The 19,153-nt window shown below is 44.2% G+C and overlaps 1 protein-coding gene across 1 annotated transcript in view; it reads right to left on the bottom strand.

Moving 5' to 3' along the window:
* Positions 1-794: 794 nt before the first annotated feature.
* The window catches only part of LOC135517285 (heparan-sulfate 6-O-sulfotransferase 1-B-like), a 109,078-nt gene continuing 90,719 nt past the window's right edge, over positions 795-19,153 (bottom strand). Inside the window, exon 2 of the mRNA XM_064941448.1 lies at positions 795-3,776. Within this exon, the coding sequence (XP_064797520.1) occupies positions 3,065-3,776 (712 nt within the window). The 3' untranslated portion in view covers positions 795-3,064. The remainder of the gene's footprint in view (positions 3,777-19,153) is intronic.

The following is a 19,153-nucleotide window of genomic DNA, read 5'->3' as shown; positions in this document are numbered from 1 at the left end:
GGTATGCCCTCAGCTATGCCTCATGTGGAGCTCAACTCGAGCAGATTTCCCCCCGGGTTAAACCTGGCCAGCTGTTGCCATTTGTTTGCCTGGCTCTGCAGGGACAGGGAGGGCATGATAGTCCACAAACCCTCTCCGTTTCCACTGCCGCTTCTTCAAACCCTACACGACTGGACACAATCTCAAAACGTTTCCTGATTTCCGTTTCCTGACTTTGTGCAGACGACACTGGGTTAAGAACAAGTCCCTGTTCTCAACCCAAAGCAACTCATTCATCTGCCGATTATTCATTTAAGCTTAAGCGTCAACTTACCTTGGCCATGAGTCTGCCTGACAAAAAGGCCAGAGTGATTGTCTGCTATGTTTCTTACTTGGAAGATGTTTTATCTGATTTTTTTTTCTCCATCTGGCCACAATGTGGGTGGATATTATTCATAAAGGGAATTACTTCTGTGTTGATCAAATGAAATGGGCTATGTTACTTATGAAAACATTTCATAGAGATGCTACCATGATATGTATTAGCAGCGTCATCCTTTTCATTGTGGGTCATTGATGAGGTCATTTGTGTGTGAACTGAAACAACCAATACTTACTTACTCTACCCTCTTCATCCCCTATGGGACATGACCACAATGTGCTCCCATGTCTTTGAGTCCTTGGCAACATGCTGTAGCTCGCTCCAAGAGAGGTTGATCTCAGAGCCGTTTTTAGGATTCTGCCCGGTCCACTCTGAGTACAAATGATGCTGCCCGGTCCATTCTGAGTACAAGGAATAGGAGCAGAGACTGAAATACAAAGGAATATCTTTTTTTTTATTATTATTGTTGAATAGAAGATTCAATCTGCATGAAGAACAGAAATACTCACAGCAATAATACAATATGGGTAAAACCAGACCAGACTGGAGACTTTGTTTACAAATGCCCTACATCACTCAATTCTCACTCACTCAGTCTTGTTTAACTAACCTTGTGGGGACACACAATTGATTACCATTTAAAATCTTATTTTCCCTAACCCTAAACTTCACCCTAATCTTAACCGTAACTCGTAACAGTAACCTTTAACCCCTAGTTTGAACCTTAACTCCCTAGAAATATCAATTTTTCTAATGGGGACTAACAAAATGTCACCAGTTGGTCAGTATATATTTGGTTATATACTATTCGTGTGGGGGCTTCTAGTCCCCACAAGTATAGTTAAACATGTCCACACACACACACACCTTTCCCAAATAAGATAAAAAATACTTTGCATCAGCGAAACCTTCTGGAACCTATTGTTTGACCTCTGCTCTGGAGACTGTCAAATCAAATCAAATGTTATTTTGTCACGTGCACCGAATACAACTGGTGTAGACTTTACCATGAAATGGTTGCTTATGAGCCCTGGGACATAAGTAGAAGTCACTCAAACAAACATTCTGCTATTGATGACACGACTATGAGTCATTTGCAGAATCTGCACACACTGGTCCACATTTCCTTAATAATAATAATAATAATAATAATAATAATCCCTTAGCATCTTAACACTCCCAAAACATTCAGATGTGGCCCTGGTTTTAGTACTGGCCATGCCTGTGGGATCACAGTATTTGCTGTTGGATTGGAGACTTTGTGAGCAGAATTATAAATAGGATAAATATGGATGTTCCATATACACAAGTATTTAATGATAATGGTTATATCATGTCCATACCCATTGTGTTTGAATTTTAATTAAACACACCGTTCTCCAGGGGATCATTCTATCTAGAAATGTTTTTTTTAAAAGATTATTAACAAAAAAAAGAGTGTGGTTGGAAAGAGGCTGTCCATTCTTCAACTTTAATATTTTACCTGTTGCAATTTTAGACACTTAAATATGCATTATTAAAAATAAAACAAATCTTGGAGAGCATGGTAACCTCGACTAATAATCCATCCATTACATGGATTCTGGTTTTAAATGACACACTTGATCCCAAACAGAGAAGGGAAAGCACAGAAACAAAAGCGCGCGCACACACACACACACACACACACACACACAGAGAACTTTGTACAAGTAATAAGAAGGACAGTGTTTCCTGTTTTTAGTGTCTTCAGTATGAGACCCCCAGTCCGTCTCCTGGTGAGCATCCATTGTTGTATCTAGATTATGTGGTCGAAAATGTTCATAGACAACCGCATAACAAACCTTCATGTCAATCATTTACCTTCTCATTCATGTACATCTCCTTTAGTGTACAGATCACAATCCAACGGGTGAATTAAAATACATCGGAACCAAAGAGACTGGCCTCTTCATAGACATTCAGACAAAATGGTAAAAACATACAAGTGTAAAAAAAAATCTGTTTATCCGTCATTTATATTAAGATATAACTCTAAACTTTGATACATGTTAGTAAACTTTCAGCAAATTGATGGTTATGTTATGACAATCATGACTTTATATCACTTACAAGTGCCATACTGTATATCAAGTTGGGCCAAATAGTCTCTCACATTGGAAAAATATCTATTTCAAATGATCAGAAGCAATTGAATAAATAAAAAGATAGCTTGTCGGAAATGTCCTTCGCTTAGACACTATTGAAATACTTTTGGCCCAAAGTACAGGTAATTTCTCATCTCACTGCTTTGAAACTCCTCAAACAACTTATTAAGCACATAGGTTATTCTTGTGGGCTAAGACATAGAACGGCAAGTCAAACAAGTTTGTTTACTTTGTAAAGGAAAATCTGAGGAGTGTAGAGACAGTTGCTGCTTCTAGAACTCCAGAGGGTGACTCAGGTTTATCATGGGCCTCCAATCACAAATATCTGACCTCTCCACATAGTCTAAGAAAACCAAAAGGTCTATGTCATCCAGGAGCTAGAAGGGATATCATCAGGTCCGCAACCCACAGCTTGGCTCATGCAAAGTCCATAGGTAAGTCACCCAATCCTCTGCAACGGTCTCCTTCCCAAACCACAAGTGCCAAATTTCACCTTTCCTAAACAATCACTCTGATGCAACCTCACCAGAAAAGACAATGGGGAGGTCAGGAAAGTGGGTGTCGAGGTGGGTGGGGGCTACCACCTGTTGATGATGTGGTTCATGTAGTCCTCTGTGGGCAGCCTGGCTGTCCCTTCACCCCCCATACCGCCCTCATCTCTGAGAAAATCCCGGGGGTCGAGACCGCGACCCCGAAGTGCCAAGCGGTGCGCACGTCTCTCCAGCTGCCGAGTGTACTGATAGCGCTGCTGGAAGAGGTCGCGAGCGTAGTCATACAGCTGCATGTCCAGGTCGTTGAGCTCCTCGATGCGCGCCACCGTGTCATTGTCCAGGTCCACGCCGGCCGCCCGCGTGCTGTTGTACTGCACGAAGGGGCGGATGAATCGCAGTCGGAAGGTGCGCTCAAACAGGAACTGCGTCTTGCGCTGATACTCAGTCAGACCGAAGAAGGCCATGTCGCGCAGGTTCTTCTTGGCTGACTCGAGGAGAAGTTGCGAGCGCCGCTTATCGGGCACAGTGGAGAGGTTGTAGCAGCCCACCAGGCTGAGGTCGGCGAGCATGCGCACCTGCCGGTTGTTGGCCAGGTTGTAGGGGCAGTCCATGAACTGCTGCAGGGTGCAGCCGGACCAGTCCGTACCCTCATAGCAGGGCGGCAGCTCCTCGGGCGTGGGCGTGCGCCCGTCGCACATGTGGAGGGACGTCTTCCAGGTGGCGCCGCGCTGCACATGGCGCCACTCGCTCAGGTAGCGTGACACAGGGTCCCTCAGCAGGGTGATGTAGTAGAACTTCCTGCAAAACACAACAGAGGAAATCACAGTGATTGAAAACTAAATCAACACAGTGATATTTCAAGAAACACGAATGAGCGACGACTGACTAAGGCAGCAGGATCAAATCTGGTTGCGCTGTGGTCTCCTCAACATGAGATGAACTACGGAAGCCTTCAAGGATCAACAGTGACCATATAAAGATTTCCATGCACATTCTACCGGCCACTTGGAAGTTTTGTCAAAAACTGATGTGAATTATGATGAGCACACCTGTGAAACGTATAAATGTACTCAAATGGGGGGGGAGGCAGTCTGAAGAATCAGGGGTGCTTCGTGTCATCACAAATCACTGCAGTGAATGTTGACATTGACTTCAGTTTTGATATATTGGGGAAATTATTGTTGGCGCTTAACCAGATAGCAAAAATTCCAGACCTCAGGGGCTACGGGGTCCAGACCAGAGACCTGGAGTGACGCACATCTTGAAACAATCATCTCCAGAGGATAAAAGATGGGGAGAGCGAGAGAGAAAACAGGGGCGGAACATTCCTCTGCATCTGTGTAATCACAAATACCTGTCGTGCAATGGCAAGAGGCCTGACCTTGGTGTGGTATTCTACTGCTTTGCAGCGGCAGCCAGACATTCACAGACACCGAGACAACAGTAAATACATTCCAACTCCGGGGGGCAGTGTGTGTGTGTGTGTGTGTGTGTGTATTGTTGTTGACCAACCCTGACCCCAACATCCATAGCCCCCGCCTACACAACCCTGTTCTCCTTTACACGCCAGATGAACAAACTGTTCGCTATTCTTCCCATTAAACTCCACTGTCTGGCCTGTACTTATGTCATAACAACATTAAGATTCAATCTGACTAGAGAAACGGCCAAGGGTCACTGCCTTGGCAAAACAGACAGACCATGGTAATAGGATTTGGGTTAGAGAGCTGGAGACGGGGTCTGATAATGATTCAGAGTGATCCCTATACTCTTATCTACATTTGCCGGGTCATAACACAACCTTTAAAACAGAGACAGTGGGCACAGTAATGCCAAGTTCAATTCAATCAACAATAGAGCCAACTGCTACTTCGTTTACACCCCTGGCTGGAAAAGAGAGACAGTGACGCAACAAGGCGGCCATTTTGTGCCAGGTAACTGAGGGGGAAAAGAGGAGCCCCTTGTTTTGGCAGGTGCAGGTGAAAGGGTCAGACTTTCAGGTCTTCGAAGGGGTACACAGGGGATGACAACTACTCTTCTTATCGTCTCTCATTCCGTGTCCAATCGCGCCCACCTCTGTCTAGTATCAGTGTAGTAGTCAAGGTTCAATACTTTTTGAGTTTGGAATTCTAGTCCTTTGGGGTTTTCGCGATTCTCAGGAAAATTCCAGGGGACTTGACCGCATTAGCGAGTTTTGTATAATTGGAGTGAATTGGGTGTGGGAAAAATGGCCCTTTCTCACATTGAGAAACAAAAGAACTGTTAACTTTTTAAAAGTAGTTTATCCCCTTTAGCATACAGATGCACAAAACAAAAGAAGAATAGAATATCACACCTCAATACCCTGCCATGCCCCCTGGTATGACTAGAGAAGATAAGAAGGGGAACTAATGTGAGAGAGGGGGAAAAAATTAGCATTTCTTGATGAATGGCTGAGCTGGATTGGGGAGAACTGGAGTCTGGAGGTGGGTTTCAAGTGGGAGTTCTGATCTCATTACAAATTAGCGCTCTGCTCAGTCAACATTACGAGCGAATCATAGTGTACGACATGGCAGGACCCCCCCCACCCCACCCCACCATCACACCTGGTAGAATGAGATATGATGGGGTTGGAATTGAGACACAGAGACTTTGTGTGTCTGCTCTCTCTCAGAGTTTTTGCTAGACACCACGCTGTTGTATTTGAGTGTGTATGTGTCTTTCTCTTGCATACACACACAGACCATCTAGTTCACACTCACATTCACGCACAAGAAACCACACAGCAGGCGATGAAGTCGCACTCTCACACCCACCCACAGCGGAGCAACTCTGCACCACTGTTGATAGATACTACCAGTACTGGGCCCATCCATCAGCCACAAATGCTGACTGCGCTGTTCTAATGGGATAGCAATAATGATGACAATTTGCCATAAGATGAGTATTTCAGAAACAGGACAGCGTCTCACAAGATGGATAGAGTGTTATAACACACACGTGTTCTTTGTGTAGTAGACCAACCATGACTGATTTTGGATTTGATTAGGATCCCCATTAGGCAACGCCAATGTTGACAGCTAGTCTTACTGGGGTCCGACACATAAAGAAAAAGACCTTACATACAAAATACTTTACAAACATTTAAAAACAGACACTTGGATGCAGCACAGAATTAGTTAGGATGTAATTCACAACAATGCCACTTGATGGCAGTATGCACAAAATATTCCTTGAAATCACTGAGAACATGTTGATTTACAATTACTGTATAGTAAATTAAGTCACACGGATTAAGGCGGCACAATTCATTGAAATCACATTCCAATATCCATATCGCAAGAGATATCCATACCACAAGAGATATCCATACCACAAGAGATATCCATACCACAAGAGATATCCATACCACAAGAGATATCCATACCACAAGAGATATCCATACCACAAGAGATATCCATACCACAAGAGATATCCATACCACAATATTTTGACAAGCCCCTCAGCCGGCGTGACGTCCGTTTTTACATTGTTCTCTAAAAAGATAAGTGAGGCCATGTTTTCTTATGTTCACAACATTGAGTGAGATAGATGGACAGAGTAGTGTTTCTCAAACAATTAGGTAACACTAAACTCAATAGATTCTCAAGTGGTAGTTTAAAAATCAACCAGTTCTCTAACTAACAACATAAAGACTATAGGTCGGCCGCCTTTGGTTGAAAAGATGAAAGACAAACCCGAGATTAAGAGAAGTAGAACAAACAATGTTGACGTTAAGATATGCACAGTAGGAGGCAACAGCTACGCGAAGGGGAAGTTAAAGAGAACGAGTGGGAAGAGAACCGAGAGAGAGCGAGAAAGGGGGTGGGGGGGTGGGGGTAAATAGAGGACAGCTTCAGAAAAGGAAAGAGAAAACGTTAAATATAACCAAGACAAAAGAGACAGAGGAGAATGAGAGAATGAAAAGGGAAATTAAACAGCACGAGGTGAAATGAGAAAGATTGAAAATGGCAAAGAGGAGGAAGGAGAGTGACCGGGGCCGGTGCTGGTGCTGCTGCTGCTGCACTGTAATATATAATAATATATATAATATATCCCATTTAGCAGACGCTTTTGTCCAAAGCGACTTACAAGTCGGCTGGGGCCACTACTTTTACATATGGGTGGCCCCAGCGGGAATCGAACCACTGAGCCACACAGTCGGTAGAGCAGTGCTGTGCTGTGGAAGCCTCTGAATAACGCTTGCATAGGCACCCTTTTACAATGGTGCCTGTTCCTCACACGGCGTGACACCACATTACACAGAGCCATTACGATGACATATCCTCCCATTCACCTGCCATCCGCGCAGGCACACACACTCCACCGCCCCGGCCATATCTGGACCAGAACCAAAGGCACTTCAGCCAAAGTCCCAATGCAGGGAGGGCGGGAGCGGTGCACTGCAGTGATACAGAGGAGCGAAGAGGGAGAATTAGGAGTATTTTCCTTCTAACCCGTCTCACTTCCAGAATCTCTCTCTCTTTCTTCTTCTCTATTTTTTGTCTGTCGCCCAAATGTTTTCTTCGCCTTCCCCCCAAATCGTTCACACTCCTCTCCTTTGTCCACTTACCACCAATCTTCCCTCTCTCTCTCTTTCTCTCATTCTTTTCTAATCTCACTCTGTCACCCCTCTTTCTCCATCTCCTGCTTATCTTCCCATCTCTCTTGCTGCCAAGGGGAGAGGCCTTGTTCCATTCCGCTCTCCTATGAGGTCATTATGGTGTTGCAGGCCCCTGGAGCCCATTGGTGCGAGGCCGAGTCCTGACTACTGATAGACCCCCCCTCCCTTTTTAATCACCCATCTCTCCCTGTTTCCACAGTGATTAAACTGGGCAGCCGTGTGCATGCCCCGACAGCATTAGAGGGTGGCTGCATGAGCCAATAACCTGGTAATTACCTACCTGCCCGCTTTACGCGCGGCCAGTCAATACTAATACTGGCCAAGGCTTTAGCCTTATTACTGAGGCGTAGGAGGCTGGTCATACGGCTCAGGATTTAGCTCTGTTGACTGACACTTTGCTGAAGTAGTGCTGCTTCATTATCTCTCTAGAAGTCACCATTTTGCCCTCTCGAGCACTTTGGCGTGTGGCTCAAATGGGTGAAAAGTATAAGATACCGCAGGTAAACATGGGGTTAGGAGAGAGGGCTGGGGGAAAGTCCAGACTCAGTGGCATCCTGCTAGCATCAGCTTGGAAGATGTGTGTCCCTTCTATGGCCATGTGACTTTTTTTAGGCTAGTGGCAAGGCTGTGATACCCCTACCTGAGGTAGAACAAAACACAACCATGTTTTCCCACATCTAATGTCTCCCCTTTATGAAATGGATGGTTGTGTACAAATATTTTACTGCAAAAGTGGGTAAATTGATAGATATATTTTAGAAGGGTTTCATACGTCTCTTGGTATGAGAACTGTGTGGCACTGTCATGCCTCCGCTGTGTATGAAAAGCTGAAGCCAACTAGATGGTGTCCATGTTTTTCACACACAAGTACATAGTAGCATAACCAAGTAACAGGAAAGCAACCTGTAATACAACAGTCAGCCACTCGAGTAGCGTATAGGTGGATTCAACGTCTTTGGTGGATTCAGCGTCTTTGAGGTTACAGGACATGTGTGTGTCCTAACAGGGTGAGTAGACAAAGTAGCCAGTAGTGGTTGTAGTTCTGGGGCCTGACCAGCTTGCACAGCTAACTGACTCTGGGCAAGCTGCAGCGACAAGGCCAGTATCCTTCCTGTATGGCTGGCAGGATATACAGGGCTGCGAGGTGATCAGTTTCCATTTCTACAACAGTTGGATTCAGGCAGATGCCGCTTCAATGCCAACGAGACCCATTAACAAACTGGAATGTTATCTCAGCCTGAATATATAACAGTAATGCCTGTACAGGGGAGGCAGGTAGCCTAGTGGTTAGAGTGTTGGACTAGTAACTGAAAGGTTGCTAGATCATGTTAACATTAGAAGCTTTCTCCCTAAGTTTGTTTTATTCACTGCTTTAGCACACTCTGCCAACCCGGATGTTCCAGCCGTGTCTGAATCCTGACTTAGGAAGACCACCAAAAATTCATCCCTAACTGCAACATTTTCAGACAAGATAGAACAGCCAAAGGGGCGGGGTTGCAATCTACTGCAAAGATAGCCTGCAGAGTTCTGTCCTGCTATCCAGGTCTGTACCCAAACAATTTTAACTTCTACTTTTAAAATCCACCTCTCTAAAAACAAGTCTCTCACCGTTGCTGCCTGCTATAGACCACCCTCTGCCCCCAGCTGTGCTCTGGACACCATATGTGAACTGATTGCCCCCCATCTATCTTCAGAGCTCGTGCTGCTAGGCGACCTAAACTGGAACATGCTTAACACCCCAGCCATCCTACAATCTAAGCTTGAAGCCCTCAATCTCATACAAATGATCAATGAACATACCAGGTACCACCCCAAAGCCGTAAACATGGGCACCCTCATAGATATCATCATAACCAACTTGCCCTCTAAATACACCGCTGCTGTTTTCAACCAAGATCTCAGCGATCACTGCCTCATTGCCTGCATCCGTAGTGGGTCAGCGGTCAAACGACCTCCACTCATCACTGTCAAACGCTCCCTGAAACACTTCAGTGAAGTGGGAAGCTAGAAACCAATATACACAGGCAGGTAGAAAAGCCAAGGCTAGCTTTTTCAAGCAGAAATTTGCTTCCTGCAACACAAACTCAAAAAGGTTCTGGGACAATGTAAAGTCCATGGAGAATAAGAACACCTACTCCCAGCTGCCCACTGCACTGAGGATAGGAAACACTGTCACCACCGATAAACCACTATAATTGATCATTTCAATAAGCATTTCTCTATGGATGGCCATGCTTCCCACCTGGCTACCCCTACCCCGGTCAACAGCACTGCACCCCCCACAGCAAATCGCCCAAGCCTTCCCCATTTCTCCTTCTCCCATATCCAGTCAGCTGATGTTCTGAAAGAGCTGCAAAATCTGGACCCCTACAAATCAGCCGGGCTAGACAATCTGGACCCTTTCTTTCTAAAATGATCTGCCGAAATTGTTGCACTTAACTCCCTCTCACTTACTTAATGCACTCCGGAAATCTAAAGCGCTTTCTTTGAGAGAAACTTTCCGTTGAGAGTCAACAGCGCTGTTGTGTTCGTCAAGGCCTCTGAAAGGCTATGTAAATCCTTGCTCTATATCCCCCACGTTCAAGTCAAGTACTTCTGGCCCCCGAAAAGCTGAAAAGAGACTGCGTTCTGAGTTGTTTGCTGTTGCGGCTGAATGCTTGGTTAGACGCCCTGAAGCCAGTCTGTGCAGCCTCTCGCTGTAGCCTAAAAATGATGGTGTTGCTTGCCGTGTTCCCACTACCAGTGTTATTGATGTGACCTGGCCAAGGCTTTCGACTCTGTCAATCACCACACCCTCATCGGCAGATTCGATAGCCTTGGTTTCTCAAATGATTACCTCGCCTGGTTCACCAACTACTTGTCTGATAGAGTTCAGTGTGTAAAATCAGAAGGCCTGTTGTCCGGGCCTCTGGCAGTCTCTGTTGGGGTGCCACATGGCTCAATTCTTGGACCGACTCTCTTCTCTGCATACATCAATGATGCCACCTCTATGCAGACGACACCATTCTGTATACTTCTGGCCCTTCTTTGGACACTGTGTTAACAACCCTCCAGATGAGCTTCAATGCCATACAACTCTCCTTCCGTGGCCTCGAATTGCTCTTAAATACAAGTAAAACTAAATGCATGCTCTTCAACCGATCGCTGCCTGCACCTGCCTGCCCATCCAATATCACTACTCTGGACGGTTCTGACTTAGAATATGTGGACAACTACAAATACCTAGGTGTCTGGTTAGACTGTAAACTCTCCTTCCAGACTCACATCAAACATCTCCAATCCAAAGATAAATCTAGAATTGGCTTCCTATTTTGCAACAAAGCATCCTTCACAAATGCTGCCAAACATACCCTTGTAAAACTGACCATCCTCCAATACCCTACTCAATAAATTGGATGCATTCTATCACAGTGCAATCCGTTTTGTCACCAAAGCCCCATATACTACCCACCACTGCGACCTGTACGCTCTCGTTGGCTGGCCCTTGCTTCATACTCGTCGCCAAACCCACTGGCTCCAGGTCATCTACAAGACTCTGCTAGGTAAAGTCCCCTCTTATCTCAGCTCGCTGGTCACCATAGCAGCACCCACCTATAGCACGCGCTCCAGCAGGTATATCTCTCTGGTCACCCCAAAACCAATTCTTCCTTTGGCCGACTCTCCTTCCAGTTCTCTGCTGCCAATGACTGGAACGAACTACAAAAATCCCTGAAACTGGAAACACTTATCTCCCTCACTAGCTTTAAGCACCAGCTGTCAGAGCAGCTCACAGATTACTGCACCTGTACATAGCCCATCTATAATTTAGCCCAAACAACTACCTCTCCCCCTACTGTATTTATTTATTTTGCTCCTTTGCACCCCATTATTTCTATCTCTACCTTGCACATTCTTCCACTGCAAATCTACCATTCCAGTGTTTTACTTGTTATATTGTATTTACTTTGCCACCATGGCCTTTTTTTTGTTGCCTTTATCTCCCTTATCTCATCTCATTTGCTCACATTGTATATATACTTACTTTTCTACTGTATTATTGACTGTGTTTGTTTTACTCCATGTGTAACTCTGTGTTGTTGTATATGTCGAACTGCTTAGCTTTATCTTGGCCAGGTCGCAATTGTAAATTAGAACATGTTCTCAACTTGCCTACCTGGTTAAATAAAGGTGAAATAAAAATAAATAAAATAAAAAATGTGTCGGACCCCAGGAAAACTAGCTGTAGTCATTGGTGTCGGTTAACGGGGATCCCAGTAACATCTTAATCTACTCCAGTTGTGGAATGGTTGGTTAGCCACTTGTTTAAGAGAGAGTCTGTGAAAGAGCTGTCAGAAACAGATCTTCCCTTAGATCTTTCCACCACCTAACTGACATGTGGTTGGAGTGTTGGTAACAGTTTATTTGGTTAGTCCATCTGTAGATGCTCTACAGACTAATCAGAAACATTTAAACTAACCATCTACTAACCCTAGCTCTAACCTTAACCTTATTCTGAACCTAACCCTAAACTTAGCAAGCAGTTGCATATAGTATGACCATCTGTAGAGCAGATGGGACTATCCAAATAAAGCGTGACCAGAGTTTGTTATGTTGAATGCGGCAAAAAGTCCTGCAGGTAAAGTCAAACATTTTCCTTTATATTCCTTTGGAAGTCATGTAGGATGATTATTTGGCCAATATTTACTCTGGGTAGTTGGTTGTGATTAGGGTCTGGGGGCAGGGCCAGCAGGGCATGAGGAGAGTGACAGAACCTGAGGGTGACCTCGGGTTTCCTAGAGGTTACTTAGAGTGTAGGTCATAGACTATGAAAGGTTGGTTATGAGGCGTTGGTTATGAGCACAGCCCCAGCCACATATATATTTGAAAATAATTCCTTTGATGAAAAGTAAAAAGGGGTTGCAGAGGTGGTAGAGCTGATCAAGCAGGGGGCATAAGGACCACTATCCCCCAGTCAATCCCCAGCCACCATACACAATGACAAACAGCATCTTTCTATAAGTCCTACCATCCTAAGGGACCTCTTGTTTGCCAAATGTGCCATTATGTCCTTATAGGGGTGTTGGGATTAGTGCACAGTTTCCCAGATCAATGCATGAGTCACCCCAGCATGAGAGCTCATTCTTCAGGTGTCACATGGGCTGGCCAGCCATTGGTGGTAACAAAATAGGTACATATAAGGGCAATGCACAGCAGCACTTTCCAGATGGCATCTTGGCTGGTGAATGGCCTCCTGACATGTCTCTGTCTCTAGTAACTGCCAGAGGGGAGGACTGATGGTGGCATGGGCCTATCGAGGACAGGGCAGACAGCTCAACCCAAACAGCATAAGAGTGCACGACAACGTCCCAATGCGCATCACAAATGCAGCGAGCCACCGGAAGGCCATGTTGGATTCAGGCAGCCTTTTCGGACTAGCAATGAATCAAAGCTTACTTCTTAATAATAAGGTGGTGACTTAAGAGCCCAATCCTGGAGGTACAGGTTATAACACAGTTGGTGCCAAGCAGTCAGCTGCCTTTTCTGTATCCAGACGATGGTGTTTGAGTGTCATTATGGCAGGCCTACTGGATACCCAACATAGCTATATTGGACAAAAATATTATTGAGTACAGGTCATAAGTAGAGTACACAAATTTGAAAGATGTCTCATTTAAAACATGTAAATACAGCTGATTAAACCACCATTTAATGGTATCGTGGCAGTCAAATCTAGGGGGTCCCCTAACGTAATTGCAAGAAGCTTAACATAACATCTACAGGGGACCCTTTGACTGAAAATAAATGACAGTTTTCGTTGTTTCAGCCCACTTGTTTTCCTTAAAGCCCATTAGATTACAATAACTACATCATCAAAAAACATGTAACTATGTGTATCTTTGTCTAGCAGGACCAACAAGCACTGAACGTCACCACGTTTGACTTGGAAAGTTGTCTATTTATCAGCTACCCAAAAGTAAAGCTTACATTCATCATAAATCATTTGTAGTTGATATTTCCACCTATTGCATCTCTCTGTTTACAGGTCTATATTACCAAGAAGCATTAAGATCTCCTAATGCTGTTTGTTTGTGTATGTAGGGCAGACAACTGACTACTTGTATTCCAATTTTTGCTATATTAGAGCTTGCAATATTAGGTTACATGATCTTATGTGGCCCATCCCCGTCCAGCCAGACATTATTCTGCATGTTTTGAGTTTAGGGGGTGTGTCACAATATCTGGCAATTTAACCACTTTTGCAGTAAAATATTTTCCCACAACCATCCATTTCACAAAATGGGAGACATTAAAGACGTAAAATTGTTGTGTTTGTTATCAAAAACTAAAGGCAAAAACTATGGGTATCAAAAACGAAAGGCCTTTTTGAGGATTGGCTACTAGCCTATTTGATGTGTAGTGAAAATGTATGACTACGGTTTCAGTATGTTGTTTAAAGCATCTGTGTGTGTAAATCTGTGGATATAAATGTATGTGTGTGTTTCTCAAAGAGTAGGTCATTGACAGACTATATTACGTGTGTGTGTGTGACGAAGTGGAATGTCTCTAAAGACTCCCATCTGATATTAGAAGTCACTCCTCACGTCAGTAGTCACTCCTCACGTCAGCAGTCACTGCTCACGTCAGTAGTCACTCCTCACGTCAGTAGTCACTCCTCACGTCAGTAGTCACTGCTCACGTCAGTAGTCACTGCTCACGTCAGTAGTCACTCCTCATGTCAGTAGTCACTGCTCACGTCAATAGTCACTCCTCACGTCAGTAGTCACTGCTCACGTCAGTAGTCACTGCTCACGTCAGTAGTCACTCCTCACGTCAGTAGTCACTGCTCACGTCAGTAGTCACTCCTCACGTCAGTAGTCACTGCTCACGTCAGTAGTCACTGCTCACGTCAGTAGTCACTCCTCACGTCAGTAGTCACTCCTCACGTCAGTAGTCACTCCTCACGTCAGTAGTCACTCCTCACTTCTTTTCTTTCTCTGCAGAAAAACTAGCTCTCTCTGGGTGAGGACGATTATCCATTCTCCACTCCCGATTCCATAGGGACTAGATTTTAAACTAATTATTTTCTACACAACAAACAGGAAACAGGGGCAGCCATTTCTAAGTGGGACGTCAGCTCCAAAAGGGACAGCAAGAAAGTGATGAAGTCCTTGGTTGTCCGCCTTGAATTGACTTGATGTCATCTTCAATTGGCATGACGTCAACACCTGAATATACTGTTCCCGGGGTAAAGAGTTTGGCGGGTACAACGGCAAGCGAACAAAATGAATGCACCTACTACAACGTCCAAATGAAGATGGTTACTATTAAGTGTGACACCTTTGACTAACCTCAGCATCACCCAGCTGCAGTCTTATCCCCAGTTAATTTCTCCAGGCCACATGCAAAGGCCTCTGAGGCAACATCCTCTGACACCAACAGTCCAATCCTTTAGGTGGGGGGCAATGGATCCAGCAGGGGAGCTCGCCCTGCCTATACAATGGCAGGGGAAACACTGTCCAGCTGGTAATATTCTCAGAAGGATGGGCAGGTGAGAGAGGTCTGTGGGGCTGTGGCTAGTATAGTCCTAGAGCAAGTGTGTATCTCAATAGTTTCCTCTCCTCTATTTTCTTTCATCTGCAGTGATCTGGAAACTGTCACTGAGTGGACAAAACATTAGGAACACCTGCTCTTTCGATGACGTAGACTGAACAGATGAAAGCTATGATCCCTGATGTTACCCTGATGTTAAATCCACTTCAATCAGTGTAAAGGAGGGGGAGGAGACAGGTTAAATAAGGATTTTTAAGCCTTGAGACAATTGAGACATGGATTGTGTATGAGTGTCATGTCATTTCCCCTGTCAGGTTCTTCCACATCAGTGCAGATGGAAGAGTAGAGATGAGCCAGCTTAGACTATTGAGATGAACCCGCAGAGAGAGAGAAAGAGAGAAAGAGGCCCTGTCATGCTGATAGGAGAGATGACAGTCTACGGGATTTGAGAGGGGCTTCAGTGCTGAAGAGGACTCTGGGGGCCCGGGGCCAGATGTTAAAGGCACTCAACACACATTTCAGATTGAAGAACGAAAGAAGGAAAGGAGAAAGGAAAAACAGATGAACAGACCGGAGGTAGACTAGATTTGGACTGGTTCTGGACACGTAGCCTCATCCAATCCACCCGTGCACTTTCTTTGTATTTGCTGGAGCTTCATGGTTTTTCAATTAGTATGCAGCCTAGTGTCGCCAGACAGGGACTTAGTGGTGTACTCCTTGGTTGAAGAAGGCCACCTCATAGACACATATGCAGGCAGTGAGGCACACCCACACACGATTCTCCATCTCTATTCGTCTTCCACTAAGAACACCCCGCTGGCATTCTCAAACTGTGAAAATAGAGCGACGCTGAATAATTCAACACTGGGGGAAGAGACACTTCGTGGAGCACCACTGGGTTAGTTACACCTAAACCTGCCACCGCCGCAACAGTAAGGCGTCTAATTCCAACGTCACATTAAAACCCATTAAAGACCCTTTGAAGATTCCCGGGAACACAGGATTTCAAAGGAAAACACATCAATAACACTGGTAGTGGGAACACGGCAAGCAACACCGTCGTTTTTAGGCTACAGCGAGAGGCTGCACAGACTGGCTTCAGGGCGTCTAACCAAGCATTCAGCCGCAACAGCAAACAACTCAGAACGCAGTCTCTTTTCAGCTTTTCGGGGGCCAGAAGTACTTGACTTGAACGTGGGGGATATAGAGCAAGGATTTACATAGCCTTTCAGAGGCCTTGTCGAACACAACAGCGCTGTTGACTCTCAACGGAAAGTTTCTCTCAAAGAAAGCGCTTTAGATTTCCGGAGTGCATTAAGTAAGTGAGAGGGAGTTAAGTGGCTGTATCCCGAGGCCATTTGAATTACTATTGCTTCATCAGTGTCCATTTTGAGAAAGAGATAAACACGGCATCTATAGGAATCGAAGGCAATGGTATTGGACGTACATTTGAAGTAGATACCTAAAAGATGGCTCATCTTGTGCTTCTCTGGGATTATCAGTGTGAACTGCAGAACTTGACTCGTCTTGAACATTGCAATTATTTTTATTCCGTGTTTATAAATGATAATACCATTGTGACGTATTTGGACAGCAACATCGCAACACAGAAATATGATACGACACCAAATCATCTTCATTAGAACATCAATAAGCCCATAGCCTAAATAATGGGTTGGGTGATACCGATATCACGGAGACCACTAATACATTTGCAGCAAATTGCCTGTGCACTTCACCAAGATGGTCGCATATCATTAGCACTGTAACATCTTCCAGGTTGCTGTTCTTTCTACTCTGCGTTCCAGTGGAACATGTCATCTTAAATTAGGCTCAAATGAGCCTCCTCTACGGCCATAATATAATACTGTAGATATGGAGATGCAGAGGGGCACTATGACAGATAGGGAGTGGAGTATTTCCGTTAAATAGTCTTTCCTGATCATAGATAATACATAGAGAATGAACATTAACATTCAAAGATAAATACAAAATAGAAATGATGATCCTTCCCTACAGCCTTAATACTGTAGATATGAAGGGGAAGTACTTCCTTTAAATAGACACTCTTGATCTTAGATTCTAAATAGACAAGAGATTGAACATGTAGCCTGGGGTTTGGAATTACACTTCTACTTAGAAACTATATTGAGTCATTGACTTAATCACAAAAGATGCTGTTATGTTCAGTGCCTTTCTCGATTCATGCTATTTTTGTATGTTGTGCATTTTTTATTATAAAAAAATGAGCAAACTGTTAATTCTATGGTATACAGCATAAGCAAATTATAAATATATTTAAGTGCCTGAAACAGGGGACGACTGTTGCCTCCGTTTTTGTAATTATACGTTTATTCTAAACCTACACTGAACAAAATATATTTTTTAAACGCAACACGCAACAATTTCAAAGATTTCCCTGAGTTACAGTTCATGTAAGGAAATCAGTCAATTGAAATAAATTCATTAGGCCCTAATCTATGGATTTCACATGACTGGGAATACAGATATGCATCGGGTGGTTACAGACACCTTACAAAAAAAAGGTAGAGGCGTGGATCAGAAGACCACTGTGCCTCATGCAGCATGACACCTCCTTCATATAGAGTTGATCAGGGAGTGAATTGTGGCCTGTGGAATGCTGTCCAACTTCAATGGCTGTGCGAAGTTCCTGGATATTGGAAAAACTGGAAGGCGTGGTTGTACATGTTGATCCAGAGCATCCCAAGCATGCTCAATTGGTGGCATGTCTGGTGAGTATGCAGGCCATGGAAGAACTGGGATATTTTCAGCTTCCAGGAATTGTGTAGAGTTCCTTGCGACATCGGGTCGTGCATTATCATACTGAAACGGGAGGTGATGGCGACGGATGACTGGCACGACAATGGGCCTCAAGATCTCAACACGGTATCTATGTGCATTCAAATTGACATCGATAAAATGCAGTTGTGTTCATTGTCCATAGTTTATGCCTACCCATACCATAACCCCACCACCACCATTGGGCACTATGTTCACAACTTTGACACCAGCAAACCACTTGCCCACACGACGCCATACACACATACACATCTGCCCGGCACAGTTGAAACAGGAATGAATCTCTGAAGAGCACACTTCTCCAGTGTGCCAGTGGCCATCAAAGGTGAGTATTTGCCAATTGAAGTTGGTTACGATGCCGAACTGCAGTCAGGTCAAGACCCTGGTGAGGACGAGGAGCATGCAGATGAGGTTCCCTGGGATGGTTTGTGACAGTTTTTGCAAACTAGGCTTGTGTGGTATACCTTATACACCATATACCTGGGTATTTAGAAAAATCCTCAGGATGGTTTTTCAATACCGTTGAAAGTCTTAATAAATGTGAATATTTGTGTCTACTTTTTAAGTAGATACCTGCAGTCAAATTGAGCAATACGTTAGGAGATAAAGAACATCGCATTCTTCATTTCACCTGTCACATTGTTATGTAGTTTACGGTAGTCCCCCTGTCACGTGGTGATTGTTTACAAGCACACAATGATGAGACCGGATTATTGAGTCACTTACTGTCGTGCAGCATACGCCGGGTGATGTAATTACAGTATGGAATTCACAACTAAATGTTTGCCAGCTAGATATCTTATAAGCTAACAGTCTAATGTGATAGATGTTCTTCAGTTTTGCATTTGGTTTGCTAATTTAGTAGCTAGTTAGCTAAGTGGTTAGCTTCTTCCAAAATCAAGCATTTGCTTGGGAACCGCAGATAATCAATCCTGTCCTGGATCAAGAGCCTTGCTGGCTAATATTTGTTTTGTGCGCGCAGCAAACTGTGTAGCATTTTTTAGTTAATTGTATACTTTAGGTCACAAAATGTTCACAGTGCACTCGTTACCATTTAGTTAGCAGTTCTCTGAGGATTCCTTAGTACTTGTTAAAATGTTGTTAGCATTCTGGTAAGTGACATTTTCTGGGCTTTGAATACTAGTACTTTTTAAATAACCACCTCCAGTCAACTTGTGCACTA

Source organism: Oncorhynchus masou, chromosome 28 (assembly GCF_036934945.1).
Source record: "Oncorhynchus masou masou isolate Uvic2021 chromosome 28, UVic_Omas_1.1, whole genome shotgun sequence".
NCBI classification, from domain to species: Eukaryota; Metazoa; Chordata; class Actinopteri; order Salmoniformes; family Salmonidae; genus Oncorhynchus; species Oncorhynchus masou.
Note: the sequence above shows the minus strand (reverse complement) of the source record. Positions and strands in the feature narration are given on the sequence as shown.